This window comes from Cavia porcellus, unplaced genomic scaffold, assembly GCF_034190915.1.
Source record: "Cavia porcellus strain 051 isolate PalLab524CR breed Dunkin Hartley unplaced genomic scaffold, mCavPor4.1 scaffold_11, whole genome shotgun sequence".
Classification (NCBI taxonomy): Eukaryota; Metazoa; Chordata; class Mammalia; order Rodentia; family Caviidae; genus Cavia; species Cavia porcellus.
The window spans coordinates 76,074,020-76,100,506 of NW_026947494.1; the positions used below are offsets into that span (position 1 = coordinate 76,074,020).

General features: G+C 41.8%; 1 protein-coding gene across 3 annotated transcripts in view; it reads left to right on the forward strand.

Moving 5' to 3' along the window:
- Atp6v1h (ATPase H+ transporting V1 subunit H) overlaps nt 1-26,487 on the forward strand; it is a 162,415-nt gene that overhangs the window by 107,485 nt on the left and 28,443 nt on the right. For all 3 annotated transcript variants that reach the window (XM_003465991.5, XM_013148483.3, XM_013148482.3), the window contains 3 exons: nt 13,387-13,565; nt 14,650-14,775; nt 24,415-24,516. In XM_003465991.5, the coding sequence (XP_003466039.2) occupies nt 13,387-13,565; nt 14,650-14,775; nt 24,415-24,516 (407 nt within the window). The remainder of the gene's footprint in view (nt 1-13,386; nt 13,566-14,649; nt 14,776-24,414; nt 24,517-26,487) is intronic.

The following is a 26,487-nucleotide window of genomic DNA, read 5'->3' on the forward strand; positions in this document are numbered from 1 at the left end:
TAGGGAATTAACCCTTTCATTCCCCGCTCTGGGGAGTTAGGGAGTTAACCCTTTCATTCCCCGCTCTGGGGAGTTAGGGAGTTAACTCTTTCATTCCCCTCTTCTTCTTGTAAATGGCCTTTAATCCTAAAGGCCCTGCATGGGCAGGGGGTCATACTGTTGACGTAGCACCATAACTTTTTTTTTTTTATTTAAGAGGAAAAAGAGAAAAACACAAAACAAAACAAAGCAATGTAAGGTTACACATAATACAGAACTACAAAAAAAAACATAACAGTAAGAAATCACCTGTTAATAGATTACATATTATCATCTTGGAAATAGTTGCTCAAATCACTGTGGTATTTCTATACAATGGAGCACCATAACTTTTACTTGAGAAATCTGGGTCCTCACAAATTGAGTTACTCGATTAATGAGGCAAGGGGCTATAGCCATAACTATAATGAACCCGGCCAGTGGTCCCAGTAAAGGGAGAATATAGGGCAGAATTGACTCCCAGAAGGAGAACGCTTTGGTCTCACTTAGAGAGGGCTCTCGGGATTTGATTCTGTCTCTCAGCTTTTCCATTGCATCCCTCACAATTCCAGTATGGTCGGTGTAAAAACAACATTTCTCTCTAAGTGCGGCGCAGAGACCCCCCTCTTTTAAAAACAGTAAATCTAGGCCCCTCCAGTTTTGTAACACTACTTCAGATAGTGACGTAAGGGATTGTTCTAGTGCAGTTATAGATCCCTCGAGGGCCTTTAAATCTTGGTTAACAACTGTGAGGAGCTGTTGGCGGGACTGGTGTCCAGTAATGAGGGCTGCTGTACCAGTCCCTATGCCTCCCGCTACTCCTATCCCCAATAATACCGCCAGGGTCAGGGAAACCGGTTCTCGTTTACTTCGGCCCCTCATGAGGGGGAGCATGTTGGGTGGGAGGTACTTAATCCGAGGCATGAGGTCTATGAGGATACAGGAGCTATTGTCTGCAAGGAGAACATTTGTGGAGACACAAGGGGTGAGTCCAGTGGTACATAACCAGAATGCCCCAGGGGGGGGAAGGAGATACTGATTTTTGGGAAAGGAGTTGACGTGTATGAGGCAGTGATGGCGTAGGTCTGTCGGTCAGTTATCAACTGTTCCTATACAGGTCCCTTGACTGGCGAGGCCCGGAAGGGGGAGAGTGTGGTATACTTGATTCCACTCGCATTGGTCGGGGTTGGGGGTTAATGTATAAGAGTCATTTAGAGCAGTCCCTTCATAGTATGGAGGGTTAGGACTTAGACATAGCCAACAGGATCGGGCGAGGTCCGGATGGGTAAGATTGAGGGCTCTATAAGCCCCGTGTATGAGACTAAGGAGGGAGCTCACAGTTGGAGGGATGAGCCCCAAATCAGGAGGGTTAGTTGAATACCCGGAGAGGGTGAGAGGTGAGGTCGTGGGCCCTTGGCTTTGGCTAGTCACGGGCATAGGGGATGAGAGCCCTTTAGCAATTGTTGGGGCTGGTGTTGGCGGTAATGGTTTTGTCTTTAACTCCTTTTTAATAAGGAAAAACCCCCCTATGTCAGGTCCACTCATATAGTATCTAAATCCCCAAGTTTTTCCTGTTGTCCAAGATTGGTCCTTAGGGGTGAGGACTTTGAGTTGTAAATGTTGGCAATTGCCTGGTCCCCCGTCAAAAGAGTGAAGGCTCCTTTTTGACAGTGGCAAAGGGTCCTTGTGTGGGCCACTCCCTGTTCCTGACAAGCTAAGGTGTCGATCTTTTATTGAGGGAGTCCATGCTGTGGCCACTGTCTCACATCCCCAGTAGGCACAGTAGTATTCGCCTGGGGAATTACAGTAACTTCTCCCTTCCACAGACGCGGGACACAGATATATTCCCGGGGGGAGATCTACATTGGGATCAAGAGGAACAAGATCACATGAATAAAAACTGAAGGTTGGATGGCCTGACCCTATCTATCTGTCGACCTCTTTTTGGTTATCCCACCTAATCAATGACCAGACCCAAGGACGGTGGGGGTTTGCCATCGCGGGGGTAATTAACATGAGTAATCCCATTAGGGCCCAGGGGGTTACAGCCTGGGGTTTTGGTTGGGTCATCTTGTAAGGACGCACAACAGAAGTGTACAGAAACAGTGTTAGGGAGTCTTTCGGCTCAGTTTAAGCTTTAGGGGGTTATCAGACCGTTTGAGTTCCCAGGAGTCGTCCTCTGGCGCTGAGGCAGGCTTTAGATGCGACGCGTGGATCCAAGAGGCGATCCCGTCAACCTTTACTGCCATAGGAGTAGTCAGTAGGACCTGGTATGGTCCTTTCCAGCGAGGCTGTAGAGTCTCTTGTTGGTGGCGCCGGACGAGCACAAAGTCTCCCACCTGGTACGGATGTGGTATAGGAGACTCGCTGGGGGCGTAGGCTGAGGCTAGTTGCATCCACAAGTCCCTCTGCAGGCTGTCGAGGGCAATGAGCCTGTCAGACAAAGAGGTTGGTAACAAGGTAGTATGTTCAGTTAAGGGAGTGAGATCTCGAATGGGGGGTGGAGTGCCAAAGAGGATCTCGAAGGGGGTGAGGTTAGGGGGTTTGGCAGACGGGGTGTTTCGTGCGCGAAAAAGGGCATAAGGCAGGAGCATCGTCCAATCTTTTAAGCCAGTCTCATGAGCTAATTTAGTGAGGGTCTCCTTAATAGTTTTATTCATCCTTTCTACCTGTCCTGAACTTTGGGGTCTATAAGCACAATGTAACTTCCAATCAATCCCCAATATGTTGGCCAGTCCCTGACTTACCTTAGCCACAAACACCGGCCCATTATCAGACCCTATTACCTTTGGCAATCCGAACCGGGGAAAAATTTCTTCCATCAACTTCTTTGTGACCATGGCAGCAGTTTCCTTTTTGGTAGGAAAGGCCTCAGTCCATCCAGAAAAGGTGTCCACAAAAACTAACAGATATTTTAGTCCATATCGGGCAGGTTTAACTTCTGTAAAGTCCACCTCCCAGTGTTGTCCAGGCCTGGCACCACGTAGCCTTTTGCCTGGAGCCAGCTTGGTGGGATAGGCATTGGTTAACTGACAAGCCTTGCAATTAGTCACAACCCGTGTGGCAACCTGACGTATGGCAGTGGGAGATACCCCCGGGAAATCTTGGCGTTGAGCCAGTAGACATAGTTTCTTAACCCCTAGATGGGTGAGCCGGTGGGCCTGTTGAATGTAAGCAGTCAGGTCTGATGCCTCAAAGGCTGGGTTATTTTGGGCTTCCTCCTTAGGAGGAGGATTTTTGACATCAGTCACCAACATCTGTGAGTTTTCCATGGCCGCAGATCTTGCTGCCTGATCGGCCAGGTTATTTCCCTTTGTAACAGGATCAGTCCCTTTTTGGTGGCTGTTACAGTGTACTATCGCCACCTTCTGGGGTAACATGACTGCGGCTAGCAGTTGAAGAATTTCTTGTTTGTGTTTTATTTCTTTGCCTGCGGAAGTTAGAAGTCCCCGCTGGCGGTATATGGCCCCGTGGATGTGGGCCGTTGCAAAAGCATATCGGCTATCTGTGTAAATGTTTGCTCGCTTTCCTGCGGCGAGCTCTAGAGCCTTAGTCAGAGCGATCAGTTTGGCCTTTTGAGCCGAGGTTCCATCCTCTAGCTTGGCTACCCAGATAATATTGGAATGATCAGTCACAGCCGCCCCTGCATACCGCTTACCTTGAATCAAGAAGCTACTCCCGTCGGTGAAGTAAGTCACCTCCGCATCGGACAGGGGGCAGTCCAGTAAGTCCGGCCGTACTCCGGCCTCTCCTGCCAAGATGTCCTGGCAGGTATGGAGGATGGGTTCCGAGGTTTCCTCCGGCAGCAGGGTCGCCGGGTTGAGAGTCACTGGAGGTCCGAAAGTTATTTTGTCTTTATTGAGTAAGAGACTCTGATAATGAGTAATTCTGGCATTTGAGAGCCATCTATCTGGAGGTTGGCGGATGATACTTTCTAGTGTATGCGGGACAATGATTGTTATTCTTTGTCCCAAAGTTAATTTATCAGCATCTTTAATGAGCAAGGCCACCGCTGCGATCGCCTTTAAACAGGGCGGCCATCCATTCGCCACAGGGTCTAGTCTCTTTGAGAGGTAAGCCACCGGTCGCCTCCATGGTCCGAAGGCCTGGGTCAATACTCCCCTCGCTATTCCTTTTCTCTCTTCAATGAAGAGAGTAAAAGGTTTGTCTATGTTGGGGAGGGCCAAGGCCGGAGCGGATAGGAGGGCCCGCTTGATGGCATCAAAGGCATGTTGGTGGTCTTTTTTCTAAGCAAAGGGAGATCCCCCCTTGAGTAGTGGGTACAGGGGAGCCGCCAGGGTTGCGAACCCCGGGATCCACAGCCGGCAAAACCCCGCAGTACCCAGAAACTCCCGTAGCTGTTTTTGGTTCTTTGGAGGGGGAATCTGGACCACAGTCTGTTTTCTAGCTTCAGTAAGCCATCTTTTTCCCCCTTTCAAGGAGTATCCCAGGAAGATTACCTCTTGTCTGCAGATTTGGGCCTTTTTTGCTGATGCCCTATATCCCAAGATAGCCAACTCACGTAAAAGGTCTTGGGTTCCGTTGGTGCAATCGCCCTCAGAGTCCGCGGCCAGCAGCAAGTCATCTACATATTGGAGGAGGGTGAGGTTCGGGTGTTGAGCACGGAAGGGGGCTAAGTCCTTGTGTAGAGCCTCATCAAAAATGGTTGGGCTATTTTTGAAGCCCTGTGGGAGGCGTGTCCAGGTCAATTGTCCGGTGGACCCAGTTTCGGGGTCCGTCCATTCAAATGCAAACAGGGGTTGGCTATCTTTATGCAAAGGCAAACAGAAAAAGGCATCTTTTAAATCCAGGACCGTATACCAAGTCTTTGATGGATTTAAGCCACTGAGGAGATTATAAGGATTGGGTACGGTGGGGTGAATGTCTTCCACCCTGCTGTTGACCTCCCTCAAGTCCTGTACTGGTCTGTAGTCATTTGTCCCAGGCTTTTTGACAGGGAGCAACGGGGTATTTCATGCAGACCGGCAAGGGGTCAATACCCCTTGGTCTAAAAGTCTCTGTATGTGTACCTTGATCCCCAGGTGGGCCTCTCTATTAATGGGATATTGTTTAACTCGAATAGGAGAGGCGGTGGCTTTTAGAGTGACCACTACAGGCGGTTGCTGGCTTGCCAGCCCGAGTCCAGCTGTCTCGGCCCAGGAGTCTTTAAAATCAGTTAACCAGGCAGGGGAGATGGGCTGAGGGTCTTGGTGGTCATAGAGCCTGTATTCATCCTCTAATTTTAGAGATAACACTGTAACCATGGGTTGCCCAACCTTTGGGTTGCGGAATGTCACCTGAGGTCCTTGGGGCTCAAAGGAGATTTTCGCCCCTAGTTTGGTTAATAAGTCTCGTCCCAGAAGGGGAGCAGGGCATTCAGGAATAACCAGGAAGGAGTGTTTTACTTTTCCCTTGCCTAGGTCAACTGTGCGCTCGGTGGTCCATGAGCGATATTTGCTCTCGTTAGCCCCTTGAACTAGTGATTTCTTGGTTGAAAGGGCCCCTAAGGGGGCCTGAAGGGCCGAGTAAACAGCTCCTGTGTCGACCTCGAATTCCACGGGAGTCCCCTCCACCTTAAACATTACCCTGAGCTCGGGGAGGGGGACCGAGCCCCGAAATCCCTAGTTCTCGTCATCTAAGGCGAGCATGGGGGCTTGCTGTCGCTGTGAGGACTGCTTTTCTCGTTCCTCTTTGGCTCGCCTCCTTTTTAGTTTTTCACAGTCTTTCATTAGGTGTCCTTTTTCTTTGCAATATGCACATTGGTCAGGGTCTAATGGGGGGCGATTGGGCTTTCCCTTTCCTGTCTCAGGCTTACCCTGAATAACTGTAGCCAACACTTTAGCCAATTCCTTGTTTCGTCTTTTGTCCCTAGCTAACTCCTTTTCCTCCTCTGTCTCCCGTTTATAGTAGACCTTTTCAGCTTCTTTAACAAGATCCCTCAGAGTTAGGTCTTGCAGACCATCTAGCCTTTGGAGCTTACGCCTTATATCAGGAGCCAATTGCCCTATGAAGGCCATGGCTATTGAGCCCTGTCGGCCTTCCTCTTCAGGGTTAAAAGGCGTGTACCGTCGGTAAGCCTCCATCAGGCGTTCTAGAAAAACGGAGGGAGTCTCACTGGGCCCTTGAATTACTTCTCTTACCTTGGCCAAATTAGTGGGGCGCCTTCCGGCCGCCCGGAGACCTGCCATTAGAGTCTGGCGATAGATAGAAAGATGCTGCCTACCGTTAGGAGAGTTGGGGTCCCAGTCGGGGCGCTTTAAGGGGAAGAAATCGTCGATCAGGTCAGGTCTCTGGGTGGGTCTGCCGTTATCTCCGGGAACGGCTTTTCGGGCTTCAAGAAGGATGCGGTCTCTCTCCTCGGTGGTGAACAGGACTCCCAGAAGTTGCTGGCAGTCATCCCATGTGGGTTGGTGGGAGAACATGATCGAATCCATTAATCCTGTTAACTTGGAGGGGTCATCAGAGAAAGGAGGGTTATTATTTTTCCAGTTATACAAATCTGAGGTTGAAAATGGCCAATACTGGAGGGCCGGCATTACTCCCTCGTCCGTCCCGTCGCCGATAGTGGGCCCGTAGGGACGGAGGGGGAGAGTGACCACTGGGTCCTCCGGTTGTTGTTTGCTACGAGTGTTTTGGGCTGGGCCTGCGAGTCCCAGGGGAGTGGACCCAGGACCAGCCACCGGCGGGAGCGTGGGGTATAGAGAAGGCGTGGGTGCCGGGGGAGAGGAAGAGTTTGATTCAGGAGAAGAGGGTGCTGAAGGGGGAGTAGCGCTTGATCCGGACGAAGAGGCTAGGGGAGAAAGCGGGTATGGGGGAGGTTGAGCCTGAGAAGGAGGAGGTCGGTCATAGTCGAGCAGAGGGAGATCGGGCTGAGAATCGGGCAGGACCGGGGTGGGAGCCCTTTTTAGAGCTAGGAGTTTAGGTATAGAGGAGTCGGGAGGAGGAAGAAAGGGTTTCACCCATAGTGGGGGTTCCTCCCTGAGGTCCTGCCATACCAAGATGTAGGCAACCTGGTCAGGGTGGCCCTCTTGTCCGAGGCGGAAGATGATGTTCTTAACTGCTAGGATGAGGGGAAGGTGGAAGGTCTCCTCCGGTGGCCAACCCACGGAGAATGTGGGCCACTCAGACGAGCAGAAAGTCTGCCATTTACTTTTCTTGACCTGTAAGGAGAGATTGTGAGCCCTCTTCTGAACCTCCGACCAATGGTCGAGGGTGAGGGACAATGGGGATGAGGTCGATTGTCCCATGGCGTTCTAAAGTCACAGGGCGGTTAACGCAAGTGCGATACAACAAATATCCGAACACAACACCTGCAACACACAAGGCGAACAGGCCGGCCACCTCACTCTCACGCATTAGTCTCACACCAAACGAGTCACCTTAGGAGGTGCCTCCAGATTGGTCCGGACGGACCACAGATTGGGAATGAAATTCCCCAGACGAGCCACCCCGGTGGGTGCCTCCAGATTGGCCCGGACGGACCACAGATTGGGAATGAAATTCCCCAGATCGATAGGAAAACCCTATCGCGGACGGTGAGCCACGGAAAACCGTGTGGGGCGTCCCCCGGTCACCAGAGAACAGATAACAGAAATTGCCCCTAGATTGGAGCCGCTCGGCTTGGGGCGTAAAGTACTGGTAGATCGATCTCAAAATGAAAGTAAACAAAAGTGACCGGTCGTACTCACCCGCGGTGTAAAGCGGAGCCGTTGAGGTCGTCTCCCGTGAGACGTACTATCTCGCTGGGGCCTCCATATGTAAGAACCGGCGTCGCAGGGAAGAAGACCCCAAGGACTCAGCTCGTAGTGAGGAGTAAAAAGTTTATTTCCATGCGCATGGCGTCCCCCAGGCAAACAAGTGCGGAGGGCCCCGAGGGGGAATTGTGTAGGGTTTTTAAGGGCGCAAGCGGGAGGCAAGCAAGTTTACAGAAGCAGATTGCATTGGTTAATTTTGAGCAGCATAGGATTTGGCAGAAATTGATTGGAGGGGTTTGGGGTTGAGTAACCATGGAGACTGGGGGTCCTAGCCCAGTCACTATGTGCCCAGAACAGAACAGTTACTTGTCTTACTTATCTCGTTGAGACAGAACAACCTTGCAGGTGCATTCTTTCTTTTTTTTTTTTTTCTCTGCTCTGATAGCTCTGGGGAGTTAGGCATTTCTTTCTGCTCTGCTCTGATAGCTCTGGGGAGTTAGGGAATTAACCCTTTCATTCTCTGCTCTGGGGAGTTAGGGAGTTAACCCTTTCATTCCCCGCTCTGGGGAGTTAGGGAGTTAACCTTTTCAGAGAAGAGAGAGGGAAAGAGAGAGAGGGGGAAAGAGGCAGGAGCTCCTGGAATGAGAGGTGGCTCACCTGTGGGAGATGAAGTGGACCAGTGTTAGATGGAGACTGGCAGTGGCAAAGGCAGAGATGAGAGAAAGAGCAGGGCTGCTCATTGGCAGGGGAACTCAAACTGAGGTGCTGCGTGCTCCAGCCTAGCTGAATCACAGCACCAAATTGTTAGGTTTTTTTGGTGAGGTTGAGAGATACAGAGAGAAGTAAAGCAGGGGGAAAAAAATGCGAAGCCTTTATTGCCAGCATGGGAAGGCTGTAGGAGATTGTGAGAACCTTCAAATAGGGGACACTGGGGAATGGCTTATATGGAATTGGACTGGGGTGGAAACTGGATTGTCACGTTGGGAGAGCATTGGAGGGTCTTTGGCACATGGGAAAAAAGAGCAGAAAGTTTATCGTGGGATTGAAGAAGTACACGGAAGTTAGTATTGGAGGGGCACGCTGTCGTTTTAGGGCCCAGTGCCATGTTGGGCAGGCGCTATGTTAAGCCTGGCAGAGTCCCATATGAGTGAGCCCATCAGAGTGAGTACTAATCTCTCTGACGTCTCTTTTTCTGTATTTGGGCACAAATTATTTGGATTTCTCTCTCTCTCTCTTTTTTTTTTTTCCCCAGGGAGTGATTTCAAAGAATTTGGTGAAACGAATTTTCTTGAGAGCAAGAACCCTATCTTATTTATTCTTGTTCCTGGTGCTAGTTTGTTACTTGCTCAGAAATATGGGTTCATTCAGTGAACAGTTTATGGTTTTTAAATTCGTGTGTTCCTTTGCTACATTCAAAAGTTCTCTTAAGAATAGAAAAGCACAGAGGAAAGCTGGAGGGCATTTGCCTGATTATCATAAAACTTTAAATAATTGAGCAAGATTTTTGAAATATTGTTCTTTGTGTACTTGTAGGTTGGTTAGAGAGTTGGGAATATATGACTGGAAATTAGAAAGATACTTAAAGGAATATTCTTCCCTAAATCCAGAATGCTCTAAGTGGGAAATAAAGGGAAAAAGCATTATGGTGTGCTCAGAAGCAGGGCCACGGGAAACCACTGTGATGGATTTAGCTTTAAATGTGTTCAGTGTTGTAAGCCTCAGTGGGGTCAATGATTAAAGATGTTTAGTAAGCCATTAAGGATGTGTGTCAGTCAACTTTCTGTCACTGGCAGAACACCTCAGATAATTAGCCCGTACAGAAGAAAGGTTTATTTTGGTTGATGATTTTAGAGGTTTCAGTCTGTGGTTGCTTGGCTTCAGCACCTTTGGGCTCCTGGTGAGGCAGCACATTGTGGTGGGAAGTTGCTCATCTAATGGCGGCCAGGAGGGAGGGAGAAGAGAGAGAGAGAGAGAGAGTGTGCGTGTAGCAGGGAGAAATCATGCTGTGGTCTCAGTGTCTCCTTCAGGGAATGTACTCGGTCACCAGGGTGCTTCCAGCTAGGAGCCGTTTTGCGCGGGGTCTGCCATCTTCCAATAGTGCCGTAGGCTGGGAACCACGTTAACACTTATGCTTTTAGAAACATTCGGACCCAAACTGTAGCAATGTGTAAATAAAACTAGGTTTCTGGGGATCGGGAGAACATGGCGGACAGACAACAGCAACTTCTGAACGCTCTCTAAAGGCTTGGCTCAGAGGCCAGGAATGATGCGGACTAAGGAGATACGAACCAGTAGAGATATGCTCTGCTGACTCAGGAACAAACTGGGCTGAGAGAATCCAACTTGGAATACAGTCCTGGCGCTAAAATAGGAACAGAAAAATCTCGGTGTGGAGGCTCGACTCTGCGCCATTAGAAACCGCGGTTTGGATTTCCCGCCGCCACCCGGCGGGCGGCTACCTCCACAGCGGCTCAGCAAGGAGAGACGCGACCGCCGAGCTCTGGGAACGGGAGTCTCCGAACGCAGTCCCCACGCCATCGGAAACCGCGGTTTAGATTTCCCGCCGCCAGGCGCCCGGCTACCTCCATAGGGGCTCGGCAAGGAGAGACACGCAGAGGCTTGGGAACGGGAATCTGCGAACGGAGTCGGAAACGCGACGGCCAGGGAGGAAGGCTGACTGGTGGCGAGGTGAGCGAGGAACTGACTCCCTACCGCAGTTTGACTCCAGCGGAGGTTTTTCTGGGCGCGGGCAGTCCTGTAAGAGCAGGGCGCGGTGGCAACTGCAGCCGCACATTTCCCTCTCGGACGGGATTGGTGAAAGGTGCCTGGCCGGAGGGACGCTGCTCGCGGACTTCCTAGGCTGGCCTAACCCAGATCCCAGAGCCTGACGGTGGCCCGGAGGAGCGACTGACTCCTGCGTAGGCTGCCTCCTCCGCAACTCCCTGGGGCGCAGCGGTGAGCGGGAACAACTAGCCAGCGCAATTTGATCAAGCTGTGGCTGGCAGGCAGGGAAGCCGGGCCTCCTGTGTAAGATTACATTTTATAAGGAACAGAAAATATGGGGAAGGGAAGCAACAAAAAAGGCTCCTCGACCCCCAATCCCGAGAATCAGGCAATTGTGGACACTGCACCATTATACATTAAGCGCCATTTAGAGAGCCTCATAGACCAATTCAGGAATGAAGTTATCAATGACCTGAAGCTAGAAGTATGCAGAATAGTTAGAGAAATGCTAAGCACCACTCAGGAAAAAGCGGATGGTGGAATGGAAGAACAGAAAAAGAGGGGAGAATTGCTTGATGGAGAAAACAGAGAAAGCATTGAGTATGTGAAGCAGGTGCAAAGGGACTATCAAGAAATTAAGAAGTCTACCCAAGACTGGCATAACAGCTTGAAAGAAACTAAGGACAGACTATCTGAATTGGAGGGCAGACTTGAAACATGGGAGAATGAAATGAAAACCTTCTTAAAAATAACAAAGAAACACACAGCAATAATACAAAGACAAGAAGATGATAAGAGGAGCCATAACTTAAGGATTAAGAACATAAAAGAAGAAGTAGGGACACAAACAAGTGAACTACAAAAGCTACTCACAGAAATAATCCAGGAGAATTTTCCTAATTTAGCAAAAGGTAAAGATACTCAAATGTATGAGGCATACAGGACCCCAGCTACCTACAACCCTAACAGAGAAACACCCAGGCATATAATAATAAAAATTCCAGAAATTCAATACAAGAACAGAATATTAAAGGCTGTAAGAGACAAGAAACAGATCACTTACAAGGGAAGACCCATCAGAATTACAGCAGATTTCTCTTCACAAACCATCAAATCACGAAGAGCATGGGGAGAAATAATTCAAGCTTTGAAAGATAATAATCTACAGCCAAGATTGAGATATCCTGCACAACTGTCCCTGGAAATTGATGGAAACACGAGGTGCTTCCAGGATAAAGAGGAACTGGGGGAATTTGCAACCACCAATTCAACCCTACAGAAAGTATTGCAGGATATTCTAAAAAAAGAAAAATACAAAGAACCCAGAAATAGGGGCGGGGAGGCCACAACGAATGGAGCAGAGAACAAAATGAAGAAGACAAACTGACAGCTACTGACAGAAAAAGAGCTCAACAGAACTGAGACAGAAGATTGGATGATAGGAACAGCTTTTTTTTGGAGAAAATGACATCTTAATAGGTAATACTGATTTAGTACCATCTTGTTTTGAAGTCTCATCTAGCTTTTGTTCTTCTGTCTCCAATGGTCTAAACAGGTTGTATCTTATTGGATTTTGTTATGTACGATAGTATAAGAAAAAACCTTTTAAAGACAAGGAGATTATACAGAGACCATTGTTCATTTTCTGTTAGTCGATTCTAAATACTCTATAATGCTGTCATTCTCTTAAATGGATTTACATTGTTTTGATATACTTAATGCTACAGTATATGAAGTTGTACTCAAGGACTTCAGGGAGGGAGTCAATATGGTAACTATCTTTGGGTCAGGATTAGCTGGTGGTGAAACACTATTCTGCTTAAATGGTTATGTTTTGATCTGCCCTGTTTCGCTGTTATGCCCTCCTTTTTCTCAATCTCCACTCCATTATTTACTTTTTTATTTTTATCCATTTAATTAAAGGGAAAAATATAGCAGTATATAATATAGTAACCCACTTTGACTTTCTATTGTCTCGATTTGAAGCCCAGTATTACTCTCACCATCTTGTTTTTGACTGAGGTTCCTATATTCTGTTTTGCTGGATAGTATCAGGTTCGAAAGTTTAGACGTCAGCTGAGAAGATAATGAGATTCATTATAACGCCCATTCTCGTTGACTTTTATCTACTTTTGAAGACCTACAATATCTCCAATGTTTTGGTTTTGTCGGTTTTATTCTTTACGGTTTTGTTCAATTGTATTACAACTAATGATATAGGCAATTCTATTAGAAATAGCGGGAGGCATTATGGTAACCATTGTTGATCACCTTGTATTATGTTCTTATATTATCTATTATGTCCACCCTTTTGACTTGACCGATTCTGTTCTGTTATGTCACATTTGGTTTTACTCTCTTCCAAAAAAGCAACAAGAACCGTGGGAGCAGTGAAACCCAAAATGTGTAATAGTCACTGTACAAAAGAGAGGAAAAGAAAGTGCTCTAAACTATATAACTGCATGTATATTTAAATGTATAAGATAGAAAATGATATCACAGAGTTTTATTGGATCATTGAACAGAACTGTTTGCAGTATCATTGTTGGAATGTCCACTCTACAAGCTTTAATTTTGTGACTTAAACAATTATTTCTAAGATGGCAATATGTAATCCATTAACTAGTGATTTCCTACTGCGCATTTTTTTATTCTGTAAATCTGTATAACTTGTACCCCTTCACTGTTTTTTTTTTTCCTTTCTTTTCTTTTCTCCTTAAATAAAAATTAAAAAAAAAAAACAAAAAAAAAAACTAGGTTTCTGACAAGGGGACAGATATAGATATTCAGGAAAGACGTAAAGATTCAAAATGAACCTTAACTATCACCAAAAATGAGAGTTAAAATCTGTGAATACGGTAAGGTGAGAGTGTATAGAAGGAAGTATAGAAGTTTGAGATCATCACATAACAGATTACGTGGTTTCTCATTACTTCTTTGTCTAACCCAGAACTTTTTAGAAAAATCAACTGAAAGAGAAACTCGTCAAGAATATGCTCTAGCTATGATTCAGTGCAAAGTTCTGAAGCAGTTGGAGAACTTGGAACAGCAGAAATACGACGATGAAGATATCAGCGAAGATATCAAATTTCTTTTGGAAAGGCTTGGTGAGAGTGTCCAGGACCTTAGGTGTGTTATTATTTATTATTTTAAAGTTTTTATGTACTGAATTCATGGGGTGTTCGACTTGTGTAGTTTTTGGGAGGATGAGTAGATGGGTTCTTGCTGTTTTGCCCAGGCAGGTCTTGAAATCCTGGGCTCCAGGGATCTTTCTGTTTCAGTCTCCCAAGTAGCTAGGATTATAGTTATATATGCTGATTTGCATGGTTTTTAAAGAAAATCTGAATAGGGTGCCAAATATGAACAAGAGATTTCCCTAAAATACGCTATGTTTTCTACTGAGAATTTTTTACATGGTAACAGTTGATTAGAAGTATGTATTTTCTCATTTGGGGTGATTCACACCATTCTGTTTAATAGGATGATGGGATGGGTATAGCTGGTTTATTTATTTTTATTTTCTTTTTGTTGTTACCAGAATTAGGATGTGAACATTAACAATAGGTCAATTCTTATACTCTTTGACCCTGCATTAAAGTAAATACTTCATTTGAACAAGATACCATGATTAACTTACCCAGTATATCCTGGTTATTCTAATTTACCAAGTCAACCTTTAATCCACATTTCTTTTTACATTTTTACTTGAAAGAAGATTGAAGCATGCCCTTACACTCTCTGTTGGCAGATTTAAAATGTGTATTATAAAGCTTTAAATAATCAAGTTACTATGTACATACAAATGTTTTTGAATTAGAATGCATTACAGTTTGTTATGTGTACAGGTGTTGTAGGTTTTGGTTAATCTGTTAATTCAATTAGTGACTTTTATATTATTGGTTATTACATTGTAAAATATTGTACTGATAGCTGTGATTTGTTTTATGATGTACTCATGATCCTCCTGCCTCAGCCTCCTGAGGGCTGGGACGATAAGTGTGTGCCACTCTGCCCAGCCAAGCATTCAGATTTGTAGGTGTGTTGGCCTTAGTACTCTGACATTGTCTATTAAAGATTATTTAAACTGTTCAGTCTTTAAGGGCAGTTAGCAGAGATTTGTAATCAAGTCATCAATGAAGATATTTTATTTTGTTTAATTTTGGATTAAGTTGGATTCTTACATAAACTTGGAATTCTTTAAAAATTTTTATAGCTCTTTCGATGAATATAGCTCAGAACTTAAATCTGGAAGGCTGGAATGGAGCCCTGTGCACAAATCTGAGAAATTTTGGAGAGAAAATGCTGTGAGGTTAAATGAGAAGAATTATGAACTCTTGAAGTAAGTTTTAACTCTACTTTACATCCTTAATAACCTGTTATTCCAAATCCTCACCAATAATTGTTTTTGCTACTCTTTATATTTTAGATATTCTTTGATTTTATTTCATATTTTTCTTTCTATAATGTGGCTAAATATCTTTTCAGTGCTTCTGGCTGTTCAAACATCTTTTTTCTTAGGGAGATATCTGTTCAAGTCTGTGTAGCTTTTCCATATATTTTTATAGGAGTTCTGCATTTTAAACATGAGTTTTTGTCATACATTCATGGGAACTGTTTTGTCTTGCTGTCTCATTCCATTTCACTCTTTAACAGTGCCTTGATAAACGGAAGCCCTCAATTTTAAAGTGGCCAAGTTTATTGTGGATGGTTGGAATTGAACTCAGGACCTTGTGCTTGCCAGGCAGGTGCTGTGCCACTGAGCTATGTCCCCAGCCCATACTGTGGCTGAATTTATTAATCTATCACAGTATGGCTAGGCTGGTGTCTTGTGTTGTAGTTAAGATGTTGTTGCTTATCCAAGGTCATGAAGAACTTCTGTGTTATCATGTAGGAGCTTTATTGCTTTATCTCTTCCGTTTATACTTCCAATTCATCTGGAATTTATTTTGGGGGAAGGTGTCAAGTAGGAGTCAAGCTTCACTTTTTCCCTCACATATATGTCTGATGGAAGCGGCTCCTTTATTGGAAATAGCATTTCCCGCAGTGTTCTTCAGGCTTACCTTTGTTTGATAAAGTGACCAAATGCATACAGATAACTTTCTTTTTGTGAGACATGATTTGTACAATTTATGGCTTGTAGTATGTTCACAACCATCAGCACAATTTTAGAGCATTTTCTTCACTTCACAAAAACGCCACATCCTTTAGCTCTGACCTTTCTGTCTTCCCAGCCTTAAGTAACTAAAATCTGCTTCATACCTCTGAAAACGTTTCTGCTATTGAAGTCTCTATGTGAGTCAAATCTTTTTTTTATTTATTTAAAGAGAGAAAAAAAAAAACCCAAAGCAGTGAAAGGGTACAAGTCATACAGAATTTCAAGAAAAAAAATATACAGTAAGAAATCACTAGTTAATAGATTACATATTGTCATCTTATAAACAGTTGTCCAGATTACAAAATTAAAGCATAAAAAGTGGACATTCATACAGTGAGATTGCAGACAGTTCTGTTCAGTGATCCAACAAAAACTCAGTAATATGATTTTCTATCCTACACACTTAAATATATGCAGTTGTATCATTTAGACCACTTTCTTTTCCTCCCTTTTTTACAGTAACAATTACACTTTTTGGGTTTTGTTACTCCCACAGTTCTTATAACTTTTTTTTTTCTGAAGAGAAAAAAAAAAAAAAACAAATGTGACAAAGCAAAACAGAGTCAGTTAGAACAGAAGGATGGACATAGTACATGATGCAAAAATAGAGTACCAGGTGATCAAAAATGGTTACCATTATGTGAGTCAAATCTTATATTTGTCCTTTTTTTAACTCCCTCTCCACTTACCATATGTTCAAAGCTCAACCGTGTTGTTCCATTTATTAGTACTTCATTCCTGTTTATGATTAAATGCTATTGCATTTTATAGGTAAGACTGCATTTGATTTATTAACTCTTCAGTCCATGGATGTATGTGTTGTTTCTACCATTTGGTTACCTTGTTACTACCAACAGTATTTACTGTGCAAGCTGATAAGGGGCATAAAATATTTTTGCTTTCCTTTCTTGAGTAGATACCTCAGAGAAGAATTGCTCTGTGTAGCCCTTTGGGGAACTGTCAGATTGTATTCCAGAGCAGCTGCACAGTTTTGTGTTACCATTAGGCATGGGTGATATTCTAGTTTCTGGGCCTCCTTATCAAGACTTTTTATCTGGTTTTTGATTCTCATCATCGTAGTAGATGTGCAGTGCCATCTCATTGAGGTTTCTATTTGTATTTCATGATGGCTGTGTTTGTGAGTTTTTGTGTTGCTGGAACAAGATACCCGACACCTATGGTTTTAAGGAGGAGACATTTAACACATTCACCATGGAGCATAATTCATAGGTCTTGCTGCCTTGCAGCAGACTGTGGTACAGGAATAATATACCCATATTAGTGAGAGGACAGTGAAAGTGGTTGCATTGTTTGTGCACCAGCGGTACCAGTTTCCTGTGGGGCAGTCACGCGGTACCACTGTTGGCTCACACTGGCAGGTAGGAGTGTGTTAAATTTGTCTCCTACTTGAGGGAATTCGGTTGGCTGACTCTGAGGTAGAAACACTGGAGTAGAAGGACGTGGTGAAGGCAAGCCTGATTACCTCTGGTGGGCAACGGGGAGGGCGTGCTGTGTGTCCTAGGTCACTCTCCAGGGACTTGCCTCTTCCCTACCAGGCCCAGTTTAACCTGTTCTAATGCACGTACAACTGTGAACTCAGTAGGTGAATCCATTGTGTAGGTTAGCATCTCCCTGGTGCAGTCTCCTTCCAAAAGCCTAGCCTCTGAAAGCATGAGATTTTTGAGGGCCAGCAAATTGAATTTTAAATTTAATTTTAATCCATGTAACTGTACCCCCATGTGTGTCTAATGCCTGTCAAATTGTATAACAGTCTCAGCTGATGTCTAGAAGTACTGCTATAAATTATTATGTGTACTAAATGGATTTGCTGCTCAGCTTTCCTCATGGCCAGCTTGGTATTTTTGTTTTATCAAGTTACTTAACAATTGTTCCTCTGACTTCCTAATTTAATATTTTGTTATTTGTATTTTATTTTATCATTTTGTTTTTCCATGGGTTTCTGCTTTCAAAAATTACTTTTACTTTCTTTTAAGTGAGGAATCTACATAAGCAGAGGTAAGTATTTGTGTCTGATGGAACATTTTTAGGCAGATATACTTCTGTGGTTCAGACTTTATTTTCTATGGATTATTGATCCATAGAAAATTTCTTATTCTTATTTAAACAGAGGGTGATAAGTCAAACTGAGTGGTTGATAGATGAGACAGTACTGCTGGATAAAAGGAAGTGAAAATAATGGATTATCTTTCAGCATTGCCTTGTCGCTTTGAGTTTTTAATAGTATTAAAAAGCTGTTGAGTATTTTTAAAATCTAGTCTTTGGGAAAGTTGGGAATGTAACAGAGGGGAGCCTTTTACAAGTTATTGCTGAAGCATTACATGTCTTTATTATAACTAACATAATGATAACTTTTTGAAAGTACATTCTGTTTTGTGGCATTAGATTTTAATTTTCATGGCTCCTTCAGGTTACTACTTTTTACCTCTGTATGAACCTTTGTGATTTTTCTGAATAACCAGGAACTGTGCACTATAATACAGTTTTATTTTGTGTTTAATGATGAAAAATTTGAAATCATTGTTTTCTTCCTTTACCTTACTTGCATGGCTTGACTGACAAGTAGTGATATGTGTAGTGGGTTCCACTGACAGACTCCAGGCTGTGATGTGTGACGAGCAGAGAACTGCAAATGTACATCTGCTGGTAAAAGAAAAAGCAGCTACCTTTATTGAAGCTAATGGAAAGATGTGCTTAGAGTAGGTCTGTGCCAACAGAAACACAAAGGGTAGTGTAAACAGAAAAGTGGAATAGGGGAAATAGGGAAATAAAAAGCATGTGCAGATAAATCAGGCTTCCAGATATGGCCTCAGCCCAGGTACCTGTCCCTGGGTCGCTGGCCAAGATTGACAGAATGCTGAGTCATCCCAGGGATTAACATGCATGTGTGTCCCAGAGTGCATGCTGATTAAATTATATACAAGAGATGGAGGCCATGGCCTTTAACAAGGTTTCAGTAGGGAAAAGATTACTGAAGACCAGGCTACGCTACTGAATTATTTTTTTTAATTTAAAGAGAAAAAAGAAGAAAAAAAAAAGCAGTAAAAGGGTTCAAGTAGTACAGAATTTCAAGAAAAAAAATAGACAGTAAGAAATCACTAGTTAACAGATCACACATTGTCATCCCAGAAGCAGTTGTCCAAATTATAAAATTAAAGCATACAAAGTGGACATTCATACAGTGAGATTGCAGACAGTTCTGTTCAACGATCCAACAAAAACTCAGTAATATGGTTTTCTATTCTACACATTTAAATATACATGCAGTTATATCCTTTAGACCACTTTCTTTTCCTCTCTTTTTTACAATAGCAGTTACACTTTTTAGGTTTTATTATTCCCACAGTTCTTATTACTTTTTTTTGAAGAGAATAAGACCAAATGTGACAAAACAAAATAGAGTCAGTTAGAACAGAAGGATGGACATAGTATATGATGCAAAAATAGAATACCAGGTGATCAAAAATGATTACCATTATGCTACTGAATTCTACAAGAAGTTTAGAGAAGACCCAGTGCCATTAGTTCTTCAACTTTTTAATAAAATTAAAAGAGAAGTAATACTCCCAAATTCATTCCTAGAAGTAAGCATTATTATGATACAAAACCAGAGAAGGATCCAACCAAAAAAGGGAGCTATAGGTCAATCTCCTTCGTGAACATTGATGCAAAAATCCTCAGTAAGACACTGGCAAACAGAATGCAGCAAATCACCAAGAAAATTATAGATAATGAATAAGTAGAATTCATCCCAGGATCCAGGGTGTTGAATATGTGCAAATCAATAAGAATAATATATCACAGTAACAGAACCATGGATAAAAAATTCACATGATAATCTAGATGGGTGCACAAAAAAGCATTTGACAAAATCCACTCCATTTGTGATTAAAAAAAATTTTTAAAATTGTAATTGAAGTTCTTTATCTCAATCTGATGAAAGCTTTCTGTTACAAATCAACAGCCAACATTATAGTGAAACTTTCACTCTAAAATCAGGAACAAAACAAGGATGTCCACTATCACAGCTCCTCTCAATATAGTTCTGGAAACATTAGCCAGAGCAATTAAACCAACTAAATAAATAATTGAAATACATATAGGAAAGGAAAATGTTAGAAGACTCTAAAAGCTCCACAAAAACACTTTTAAAACTTATTAAATTTGGCAGAATAGCTGGATACAAAGTGAACACTCAAAACTCAATAGCATTCCTTTACTGAATTAACAAATTCACTGAGAGAAATGACATCCAAGAAAAGAAAAAAAGAAAAATATAAGAATCAGTTTAACAAAGGAATAAAAGATTTTAATTGAAAACTACAGTACTCTAAGAAAGAGATTGAAGAGGATATCACAAAATGGACAGACATCTCTTTTTCTTGGGTAGGAGAAATAAATATGATGAAAATGGCCATACTTCCAAAGTTGTTACACAGATTTAATGCACTCCTGATCAAAATATCAATAGCATATATCACAAAGATCAAGAAGACAATCCTAAAATTCATTTGGAACCAGAGAAGACCTACAATAGCAAAAGCGATTCTGACCGACAAGGACAAGGCAGGGGGCAGGCATCACAATTTCTGACTTGAGATTATACTACAAAGCTACAGTGATGAAAACAGCATGATACTGGCAGAAAAACAGATCCAAGGATCAGTAGAATAGATTAGAAGGTACAGAAACAACTCCATACACACTCAGCCACCTTATCTTTGATGAAGGAGCCAAATACCTTTACTGAAAGGCAGCCTCTTTAGTAAATGGTGCTGGAAATCTGGCTTTCCATATGCCAAAGACTAAAGCTAGACCCATGTCTCTTACCTTATTCTCTGAACTAAAAGCAAATGATCAGGGATCTAAATATTAAAACAGAAGCTAAATTTTCTACAAGATAGAATAGGTAGAACTGTTGACGATATAGATGTGTGCAAAAACTTTAGGAACAAGACCTTATTCCCATAGGAACTATCACAAAGAATCAACAACTGGGATCTCATCTTACTAAAAAGTTTTTACCCAACAAAAGAAACCACCAACAGACTGGTGGTTACACAGTGTGGGAAAATTTTGTCAGCTCTTCCTAGCACTATCTAAAATATATAAAGAACTAAAAAGTCTACACCCTCATATTTAAGGACCAGCCCCAAAATGGGTATCTGAAATGAGCAGACACTTAGCAAATGAAGAAGTAGAAATGGCAAATAAATATTTGAAAAAAAATGCTTAACATCACTGAGATTCAGCATTCAAGAGATGCAAATTTAAGACATCTGTGAGATTCCATGTCACTCCAGGGAGAATAGCTATTAATCCAGACATTGGCCAGTAATGAATGCTGACAGGGCTGTGGCCGCTCTGTCATTATGGTGCCAAAATAGCAATGGACAGTAAGTAAACTAAAGAGCCTGGAATCATTCCAACAAAACTTTACTTGGAAAAACAGATGGCAACCAGCCTTAGACTTGGGTTATAATCTGCAGACCTGGTTTGAGATATTCAGCGCAAGTGTATGTTAATTTTGTAAATAATTTTATATTAATGTAATTTGCTTATAATTTCTTAGTATTAAAATATCATAATGCTAATCTTCTGAAATAATTAAATTTTTCAATTGAGCTGAACCAGAGTTTAGAATAATTTGCAAGCTGGTTTTTTGAAAAGAACATTTAAGTATGTACAGAAAAGAACAACAACAAAAGGCAATGAGATTGTGTGAGACATGGTATCTTGTCTAGACTCAGACAGTGAATTTTAGTTCAGAGAATATGGTAAGAGGCAAGAAAAACAGTGAAAGGGAAGCTTTGGTTCAGTTTTGCAAGAGTGGATATCCATTATGCTATGAGGCACAGAAGGAGGGGAGCCTCCTGTTACTCTTCAATCTCCTACTAGTGTGGTTTCCTCCCCACTTTCCTCATTGGCCCAGTACTTGGCAGATACAGTCTTTTCCCTAGGCACCTGAATACCCTTGTCCCCTGTTCTTTGCAAATGTTTTGTGGTTTTATAAGCAAATTTTTAAGCTGCAGGGGGTAACTTCTTAACTGCCAGTACTTTTCCAGTCACCGTAGTGATGCTTACGGTATTGACTATCTACCCTTCCCCATTAGAGACTCATTCAGATGAATGTCCTTATCAAGTCCACAAGGTTATGACATAACAGTTTTCCGGGCAGAGTTAAACACTTTAGCCTGCAAATAGACAACTTTAAATTTCTGTTTCTTTCAGAGATCAAGAAAAGCGTAAATGGGGGAGGGAAGAAAAGGAAAGGGGATAAACAAGGAATTAAGATGTGTTATATACATGTACCAACTCCTCCTAAGAAATATAAGCACTATGTACTATACATACATACTAATAAAATAAAATTTAAATATAAACATGGAAAATTGAATATATGTCATGGTTTTTCATGTACATGAGTTAAAGTTTCTTGCACTGCAGTTATGTGGCTATAGAATCAGCAGATAATCAGATTTTAGTTGCAACATTTGCTTGTTTTAAGATGTATTAACTGACTTCTTTGAGCCTCATTTTGCATTTGTGGTTTGTAAAGATGTATATAAACAGTTTGAGGCATACGTTTATCTCTCTGCCTAATATATCTATATCCCTATCTATATCTATGTTAGTGGTTATTCCTTTCTCCTCTTTAATTTGGAAATTCAGATTTTCCACCTAATCCGAAGGAAGAAGATGTATAACTCCTTCATAATGAAATGGTTCCTTGACTAGTATCAAAGTCCTTGTGTAGTGCTTCTTATTGTCTGTAAAATGTTAGCTAGTTGGCAGGTTGAGGTGGTGACAGGAGAAGGTAAGCAGGAAGACTTCAAGCTTCAGGAGGCTGTCAAATATGTGTGATCCAGAAACTACAGTAAACAATTTTGTGGATTCAGATAAATTTTGAACCAAATGAGTTTTATTACTGATATTTGCTTTGATAACTGATATAAGCAAAGACAGTTGGGATTTGTTTCCTAGTAAAGATTTTAAGAAGTATGACGTTTTATAAGTGAGTGGATTATATGCAGACAGCTGAACTATTTCATTTTTTTCATGCTAATGCTAGTTTTGCATAATTAGCAATTCAAATGGGTAGTAGCATCTTGACCATTTTAGTAAAAATAAGTGATTGCTTACTTGAATTCCAAGTTATTGCAAACAGTCTGGTCAGAGTCTTCTGAGCACTCTTAAAGGCATACAGAACTAAAAGAAAAAGTTTTTTAAGAAAAAATTTTTTATAGTGCTGTTCCTCTTCAGTGGGATCTGGAATCAACAGGCAGTAGAGTCTCTGGAGTTTTTTTGATATGTAGATGTATCTCATCTACATTTTATAAAAAAATGTTTATACTTTCATTACAGTAAGTGTGTTAATCTGCTGTCTTTTTTTACCCACTGAGACTTTTTTACCTACTGTGACTCACTTAAATAAGTGTTTTAGTCATTTTATAAACAACTTACATGTACATCTTTGTGGAAATGTGAAAATATTTCTGTAGGAAAGATTCCTAGAAATAGAACTGCTGGGTCAAAGCTTCTCTGTAGTTTAATTTCCATCAAAAGCTATCAGAAATGGTTTTCCCAGTTGGCTCATTTTAAATTTTTATTCATTTATTTTGATGTGTTTTTTGATGCATCTGTACTATTTGAGTCATCAGTGCTATTCTAGATGTTATAGATGCATGGCAAATAAAAGTCATTCTTATTAAGCTTACAATTGTGTTGGGGAAAGACTAACGTTGCAGTCCAGGAAATAGAGGATGTAATGGTGGACAGTAACTAGTACGATGAAGAGAAATAGGAAAAGACAATGGCAGAGAATGCTGTCTTAGGGTGGTAGGTCTCTTGACCAAGAATGAGAACTGAATTATGTGTACTCTCAGTATACTACTGGGTTCACTTTGCTAATTCATTAAGGTTTTTATTTAACTATTTCTAAACGAATAATGATTGCTAGCATAACAGAAAGCAGTTGCTATGTCAGTGACTAGACTGAGACACTAATAAAACTACTCATTCTGATTGATTATCAGTTACCATCTACTTGGAGAATGAGTTTACAAATTTTCCATCTTTTTGGAGGGCCCTGGAGCAGTTTAAATAACATAGGAATTATCTGTTCCTTGGACAGGAAGGTCATCTTTTATTAGTTCCATGGCTTCTAAGCAGTGTCCTCTCCTTTCCTCTTCACTCCCAAGGACATGCACACCCCCTGGTAGATGTACTCTCTCCATTGTGGTCCTTGAAGGACGAGACAGAAATCTTGCCAGAGGGGGATCACCTCTGTTGTCTCAGAAATTCCCGTAGGTCTTCAATGGAAACTTTACTGTGTTTGCACTGGGAACCGTGTTAGGAGAGCCAGGGAGTCCGAGTGGTGTATTTGGGTTGCCATCTTCTAAGAAGCATTCACTCACCACAGTGGATTTCAAGGAATTTGTTCTGGTACTAACAGTACATAAACCCTGTGGTTTACAGGTATTTTTTTTTTAATAAGGATAATTTGCAAAAATCTACTGGTGGTCTTATTTTAAAATAACTTTTATTCTAGTCTTTCTTGAAACAAAGGGACAGGGAGTCCCTGATATTTGGGAATTGTGCATGCTAGACATCATGAATCTGCAAGTAACTTGCCACATAAGTGTAAAGATTTAAAAACTGCTAAGTGAGGTGTAATAGTGAAATCCTCAGCAGAGTATGACAGTAAACATCTTAACTGAGGTGGATGTCATTCTAATACCTATGCTCTGCTGTGCTCTGTAGAAAAAAGCAGAGGTTGATCTTTTTGGATTAAATTTATTTCAGAATCTTAACAAAGCTTCTGGAGGTGTCAGATGATCCACAGGTATTGGCTGTTGCTGCTCACGATGTTGGAGAATATGTGCGCCATTATCCACGGGGCAAACGGTAAGGAGACCATTGATTCATTTGGGTTAAGCTTCCAGGTGGAATTCTAAATGTTGTACTTACCTAAAGTAGAGTAATTTAGTAGAGGAGCTAATAATGGAATAAATGAAATCAAGAATACCATAATAGATAAACTTAAAACTGAACAGTATAAAGATAGAAGTACACTTGAATTAATATTATTGTGGAGGAGCCAACAGAGATAACATTAGAAATTTCATGATTTCCATACCTTTGTCTTTGTCCTTATTTTGTATAAAATATTTAATCATAACAAAAGTCATATCAATGACTAGACAAAGACATATCCTTTGAAATGAAGAAAGTACCCTTTTTCCTAAGTACACAAGTGAAGAATATTGTTTTTCATTTTTATCGTGTTTTTCTGTACCTGTATGGTAGCTCAGGCTACTTTATGTTGCTTGATGTTTGTAACCCTAGTTCCAGAATTGTGACAGTTTCATCTGGAGCAATTTGTTGGTACTGTGGTGGGTACCACATGGGTCAGGTATGTTTTCATTGGCACACTTGGATGACTTGGAGCCGGTAAGATGAAATCCACTTTCGGGTTTGGGTATGTGAAGCATATCCCTATGGCATAAACAGGTCACTGTGGCATAAACTGGACTGTTTCCCTTGCATTTTTTCTGGGTTGAAATACTGACCAAAGACATCTCAGAACTTTGCATAATGGGTGAATGTGCCAAATGTAATACAGTACATAGGTTTGCTGGGTAGTTCTGCCCTGCAGTTGGAGCTATTTTTGGAGATAAGTGAGAGAAGAGTTAAGTGAGAGAAGAAATTGGGAAACTACTTACAATATTGGTGTATGCTTTAGGGAAAGTGGAAGGTTATTGGAGTAAGCTAATTAAGACAGTGGACTTCATTTTTATTTGGCAGTGGAAACCCTTCCTACTGGATAGGCATAAAACTTCATTCTAGGCACACGTCTGAAAACAGATGGCCATAGATAGGAGTATGTGTGTATAGCACAAGAAGCCTTAAAAAGAAGTAGAAATACTAAAAAGACTTTTTGGGGGATGATATTAGGTTCATATTTTACTCTATAGTGAAAGCATTCAAATCTTGCACTGTTTCTTCCCATGTATGCCAGCCATATTAATCAGAGTTACTAGCAACTGCTGTGTTCATGGTTAAATTTGTCAAAAGGCAAAATAGTGTAGAAGTGAGAGACTGATATAATATGAAGATATTTCTATCCCCTCTCTGAAGTTCTTGAAAACGAGGCAGTGAATGTTCTTTTCAAAAAGTTTGTTGAGTAAAGGGCAGCTGTGCTTACTGTGAAAGATTCATTTTCCTAAATTTGGGCTTCTTCTGCACAGTTTGCAGGGATCACTTGGCTCTCTTTATACTGTCCCAGGGAAATTGAGCCTCAGAAAACTAGCGTCTTCCTTCTTCTACTGCCTTCACAATAAACTGTCCTTTGTCTCAGATCTGCAAGTCTTAGTGACTTCTACCAGCATCCATAACATTAAGGCAGGCTCATGTGACAGCTGCTAGTAGAGTAAGAAGTAAGATCTTTATTGTTCTTGACACTATAATATGAAGAGCTGTCCAAAATTAACACTACCCAAAAATACTCTTTTACTATGGAAAGCTAAACATCTTTAGATAAGGCAAATGTAAATACAGCCATGTATTTATACTGCTTAATAAGAGGATACATTCTCTGAAATGAATTGTTAGATGCTTTCTTTTGTCATTATGGCCATCATAACCTGTACTTATACAAACAAAGATGGCTAAGACATCAGTAGGTGACATAATCTTAGGGGACCACTGTCATGTGTATCATCTGTTGAACAAAAGGCCATTATGTGGCACAGGAGTTTAAAGCTAGTAGCTAACACCCCTAAACCATCCAAATAGCATTTGACATGAGGAACTACAAATAGTACATGGTAGATAGAGCCTTCTTAGGTCTGTAACTGCTAAAAATGAACTAAGATT